The 6,108-nt window shown below is 38.6% G+C and overlaps 1 protein-coding gene across 1 annotated transcript in view; it reads right to left on the reverse strand.

Annotated features, from left to right (window-relative positions):
• The window catches only part of GABRA5 (gamma-aminobutyric acid type A receptor alpha5 subunit), a 55,389-nt gene continuing 49,281 nt past the window's right edge, over positions 1-6,108 (reverse strand). The window contains exons 8-10 of the mRNA XM_005422701.2: positions 3,912-4,064; positions 2,449-2,660; positions 1-1,537 (exon numbers count right to left, since the gene is read on the reverse strand). Of these exons, the coding sequence (XP_005422758.1) occupies positions 1,235-1,537; positions 2,449-2,660; positions 3,912-4,064 (668 nt within the window). The 3' untranslated portion in view covers positions 1-1,234. The remainder of the gene's footprint in view (positions 1,538-2,448; positions 2,661-3,911; positions 4,065-6,108) is intronic.

Here is a 6,108-nt window from a genome sequence, read left to right on the forward strand (position 1 = left end):
TGTTGAATGCATTTTTTATTTAAACATTAAGATTTAATTACAAAAGCCTCTGGAACAATTAAAGGATGCCAAGGAGGAAAGAGCTGAAAACTCAGACTGCATTTTCTCATTCATTGTGAAAGCAAAACACATTGTCAGCAGCAAGGCGTTTTATAGAAAAGTTTCAGATGGACAGTACAAAGACCTTTCTGTCAATATTGTCACTGAAACACCTTGCTGTCAAGAAGCACATCTTTTTTTTCTGATCACACTTTCTAGTGTTGGCTGATTGATTTTTGCCGTGGGAAACAAGTATTAATTATTGAAGAAATACTGTAATTCTTTTCTGCTAATCTCTGCTAATATAACACAGTCTTCTTCTTGGAAAAGTGTCCAAACATAATTTACTTTACCCTGATAAAAATGTCTGCTGCTGTTGTTAGAAGTTTTATTTGCACAAATATGTTCCTAATCTAGGTTAATTTCATGCAATATAATTCTTAATTTTTGGAATAAATACTGAGAATCATTAGAGAGAATTCTTTGGAATGCAAAATCCAAACAAACTTTGTATTTTCATTTAAGGGCAAGATTCCGTCATCTTTATTTACATAAGTAGCATCCTGCTCCCTGTGTTATTTCACTGCAAACTAGAGTCTCAAGCAGTGAAAATCATCATCGTCCCATTAGGATTTACTGCATTGTATTAAACTTCCAGTGAAAATTGGGCTGAGCAGTTTTGTCTATGGAGTAATGCACTACCTGTAACTAGTAAAGGTGCTCAAACATAGCCCTACACTTAATAATTTGGCACATTTACAACTGGCGTTACTCAGTAACTTATCAGATGACAATAGTGGAGCTCTTCTGTAAAATATAGGTTAAGCCCATATTTGTATGACTGTACATCTGAAGTATAAAAACCACGATATGTAGTACACTTGAACAGTTAAAAAATATAACTTATTTTATTTGTAAACTATCAATGCAAGATACTCAGCAGCAAAGAAGCCATGTTCAATGTCTTCTGATCTTTTATAAAGATCCGTTGCTGTAAGTAATATAATCGTCTCCAAAACATCTGAGGTTACATGTAGAAACAATGAAGGCAATATTATTTGTACATATTATTAAACATGCAAAAAACTTCCTGAAGAATATTGCCCAAACGTAGAAAGTCATCTGGATCTCAAATTTTCCTTGGTAGCATCTGCTTTGTAAGTATGGCTCACATGTGGCTCCAGAGTACTTCAGTTTATTTTGGAGAATTGGCACCTTTAATAACAGGCTCCCTATTCAAATATGTGGCCCAGTAAACTAAGTTAAAAGTTCCAAACAGCACTGGAAAAATTATCCGGGACATTTTGTCAATCTTACTGATGCTGTTGTAAGTCTTTTTGCTTTCAGCAGGCTTTTCTTCTGGAGGCTTCACTGGAGCAGATGTAGTGTTTGAGATGACAGCTGGGGCTGAGTCCTTTGGCATGTTTGGTGCAGGAGTCATCTTCCCAGTGGTGTAGGTATTAGTTGGTTTATTTCCCAGCAAGTTGCGCTCCTTTTTCTGCAGCGTAAAGAACAAAATGTTATACCACAAGAACAGAAAGTGGAAACATGTTCTCACTGGAATGGCCCAAAAAGCTGAGCACCATAATCAAGCATGCCTGTTAATGCCTGTTGGCTGTTCTGACTTCGACTACCAAACAGATGTTTTTGCCTCGGTTTTGTAGCCCTTACTCAAGTGTGACTTTCCTTGATGGGAGAAAGCTGAGACTCACTGGCTGCACCCACATCCCACCTGGCACGTGCATTAGCAGCTTCTTTTGTCAGTGAGATGTAGTCTGACATCTGAAGAGGGTGCTTGCCCCATGGACAGCTGACAAGATGTGAACCTCATTTCCCAGCTGCTGCAAAGGGTGTGGGGAAGGGCTCATTGCCCATGCCAGCTTGGCGTCTTTGTAGCCTCTTTTGGGATGCCTGTGGGTATGAGCTCTCTAGGAGATGATTTACTAAGAGTCAGTCCCAAAAGTTTCATTTCAGCATGAAACTCAAAAGTTTGTGTTTTCACAGACCCAGTCTTTGGTTCCCTTTTTTACTGTGGTGGGACCCTGACTCATGGAGCTCAATGTAAGTGTTGTTATTTATTTAGGAGAGCATACAGGGACTGCTCTGCAGAGACATGTTCCATGGTTATGTTATCAGAAGTCTGATCACTGAAATCCCATGTCCTGTGTACTCAATGCCCAATGTACTTCTGTCCTCTTCATAGAGATGATAAGAGACTGGTAGTATATCTCTGTGAAGGGAAGGCACCATATTTCCTTGCAAATTTTCCTCCACAGGAAGGTAAAAGTATGTCATGAGGCAATTAAATACCTTTTTCACAAAGAAGCTGGAAATTGACCGTTCAGTTATTTAAACTATGCTGAATACCCGCTTTTTATTTTAGGTATTTAAAAAATGTAACTTAAGCACCTTGATTTTTGCAGCTTCCTGGGCTTTTTTGCCATCCCATGCCCAACTCCTCTTGGTGAAATAGTTGACTGTTGCAAATTCAATCAATGCCGAAAATACGAAGGCATAGCAAACAGCTATAAACCAGTCCATTGCAGTAGCGTAGGCCACTTTTGGCAAAGAGTTACGGGCACTGATACTTAAGGTGGTCATGGTGAGGACTGTTGTTACTCCTGCAAAGAAAAAAAATAAAGAGTCAGAGATCAGTTTGCTAACCCTCATGGAATCCCAAATGAGTTATGAGCAGGTCCCTGTTCAGCAGCATATCTAAGAAGGCTACATGAGGTCAATCAGTGTTTGCATAATATGGTTTGAAAGAGTAAGAAAAACTGAAAGCCTTCATGCTCAGATATTTTATTCTATGGAGCTCTGGTTAGTTCTAGCTGTAGTGTGTTTAAATAAGGATTTTTAGGGTAACACAAGCCCAGGGTGAAGTGGGATTTCTTATTTTGTTTTCTTATACAGAAATTGCATGTTTAAAATTGTTGACTGTTACTGGTTTCCTTGACTGTAGCTCCTCCTTTCCCATATGATAGTAAATGACAAACGGCCAATGCTTTCATCTGTGGGAAGATTTTCCCCAAGATCAGAAAACTCAACTCTCAGTTACAGCTTTGTAAAACTAGAGTAAGTCAGCAAAGTGATGTTACTACCTGTATTCTCTCCATACAACTTGCTGAGCTGATTTTTGATCAAAGTGCCAACTGACTTCAGGAGGCTAGTACAGAAGAGTGACTCCTTTCAAATATCTGAACAAAGTTTTACTTAAAAAACTGTTCCTACTCCCCTTGTTTTTCTTCTAGTAAAAATCTTGTATTTCATCAACCTTCACTTGAGAAAGTGCTTATTTTCTACAGTCTTCTAGGGACAAACCAAGTAATTTAATGACACCCCAAAGGCTTTTTCCATAACAATTTCTTCAGTAAATACACATTTTCTAAATGCAAAGTCATATTAATTTGTTTGATGGTTATAAAGATAATTGTCACTAATTAACCTCTACATGGCTTTCCTAGATAAAGATCCTACAACAAAGATGAACAAAATGTCTTGAAGTGATATCTGCTTCAAATGCTTAGCTAGGGTATACATTAAGTATGATAATCCGTATGTCTTTTTTTCTAAACCATCCAGCATCCACTGAAATAGAAAAAAAGCCAAAACAAATCACACTAATCTTATTCTTCTATCTTCTGTCCTTAATTTTCACATAATTGATTGACCAATTTCTGTCACAACTTTATAAAAACAGCCCAGACAAGGCCTTTAAATTGATTTTGAGTTTAAACTGGAAGAGAAGGAGAAAACATTTACAACATCTCAAGCAGAAATAAACAGTAGTGAACTGTGGTTTTATTACAGCAAATCACTTTCACAAGCCACAAAGATCCTATCTGTGTCCTAGGAGAAAGTGGGATACTCACCAAAGACAGTTCTAGCAGGGACAGATTCTCTGTTTAGCCAAAATGACACTTGCGATAAGATCACAGTCATTATGCAAGGAAGGTACGTCTGGATGACAAAATAACCAATTTTTCTTTTCAGATGAAAATGGGCTGTCATTATAGTATATTCACCTAGAAGAAGAAAAGTGTGCATTTGAGTAAAATAAGGAAGGCTTACTGGTTTAGGGACTGAACAAGGCCAGTTCCAACCACTCTCCATTTGAGGATATCACTCAGCCATTCTTAATTTTATGAAAAATGTCTGGATTTCTGTGCTGTGGAAAACCAATACTTCAGACAGAGGTGCTGCTAGATCCTCACAGTCTTCATATTCAGTCTCCAAAGCAGAAGACAATGACTGCTGTTCCCACTACACTGAAAAGCTGCAGTCCTCCTATGCACCTGGAATGTTGTGATGTTCACAGGCTTAAAAATCTGGTTTGCTGGCACTGCCTCAACACTGTCTGGTTTTGACTCACTCCTACAAACTCTTGTAGCATAGTAATAATTAAGACTCTCGACTCTCTGAAACCTGATTTATCAGCAGGTTTAGTTAGCAACCTCATTAGTGAAAGTGTTATGGCCAAGCCATCAATTTTCAAATATGAAAATGGGTCCAGACACTCCTGCACCACATTTTAGGGATTGCCAGTCCCAGCATCTTCTGTGAGAACTGCCACTTTGCATATGGATCCTGCGATGTCTTATTAGTCTGAGTACCCAAACCCTTCAGATTGCTGGTCCAGAAATAAAAAGTCCCTCTAATGCATGCAGTGTTCCTAGAATTTGGTACACTTTAGCCCTACAAAAGATTGTCTGTTTCTGGATAGATACTGTGTCCTGTCTTGTTCACCTGTACAATGAATATTGTACTGCCTGCATGCAGAGTTCCCTAAAAGCTGCCACAGCAGTGCTAAATTCCATTTCTTTTTCATATGCCAAATTCACAGCATTGCCTTAATATGCCATTTATCAGCTCCTCTGAATTTCAATAAAAGCCTAAATAAATGCATTCAAAAATCAACAGACCAGCTGTCACCTTCCCTAATGTTTCAGAAAAATTCAAAACTTAACCAGTTCTTTTAGATTGTTCCTGGAAAACCGTATAGTTGTTATTGAGGGCTATTCCTGGTGGTAACTGCTCCCTGGTTCTTTCAGATTATTTCTGGAAAACCATGTAGTTGTTACTGAAGGTTATTCATGATGGTAACTGCTGCCCAAATCCAAAATCTTGCTAGCTAAAAGCATGCTACTATTTACCTAGGAATAATAACAGTAAAAACAAAATGTAAGAATAAAAAACAATTCATCCCTTCAAGCCCTAACAGTTCTTCACTGATTTCAAAGTAATTTAAAAGCATGCATCTTTCAATTGGGTACTGATGAATCAGAGAAATGCCTCTTTTGAAATATATATTGTCCTTCAAGAACAACTATAGCTGTAATCTCTGTTGCAAGATTTGACTGTTAGTCTCTTCAGAACATCCACAAAAGGAAAATATTCAACAGACTGATTCTGCCTTGAGTGAATAGTCTGAGTTGAGCTGCTGCCAGCATTACTAAGCTATTAGATTTGGCAGATTACTTCTAACTGACAATATGGCTAATTAGCAGAGAACAGGTTTACAGTGAAAGGGTTTTTGCAGGTATAGCTGCACTCATACACTATGCTACAGGAGCTCTGCTATTCTGCATCAAGTTTACAGACCTTGTTCATGCTGAGGATTTTAGACAGAAAGTGAAATAACACAGAATACCTAACTGACATCCTGCCTCAATCTTTATATCTTTCTCTGGAGTCTGATTTTCTGGTGAAACGGTTCCCTGAAGAGTGATGGGGAAATGGACATGGCATGCTGTGAAACTGGGGAGGAAACCCCTGCAAAGAAAAGCCTAATTCCCTTTCATTTAGTGTAATTTTGAACCAGGGAGGCTGAACATGCAATGGTCTCAGGAGGAAGCCCACTTGCTCTTTATTAAGGAGTATTTGCAGCAGGGTCTGCCTGCCTCAGTAATCTCAGGCAGAGGGACTGTTTCTCAGTCGCTACTGCACTGGGATGTGTTTGAGTCACAGCTTCCCCGCTCGCCCGCTACAGAGTGACAATGTGCATTATCGATTTTGACAGTATGCTCTCACAGCTGGAATTAAAAAAAGAATCTATACAGCTTCGGAAGA

The sequence above is a fragment of the Geospiza fortis genome, unplaced genomic scaffold (genome assembly GCF_000277835.1).
Source record: "Geospiza fortis unplaced genomic scaffold, GeoFor_1.0 scaffold366, whole genome shotgun sequence".
Taxonomy (NCBI): Eukaryota; Metazoa; Chordata; class Aves; order Passeriformes; family Thraupidae; genus Geospiza; species Geospiza fortis.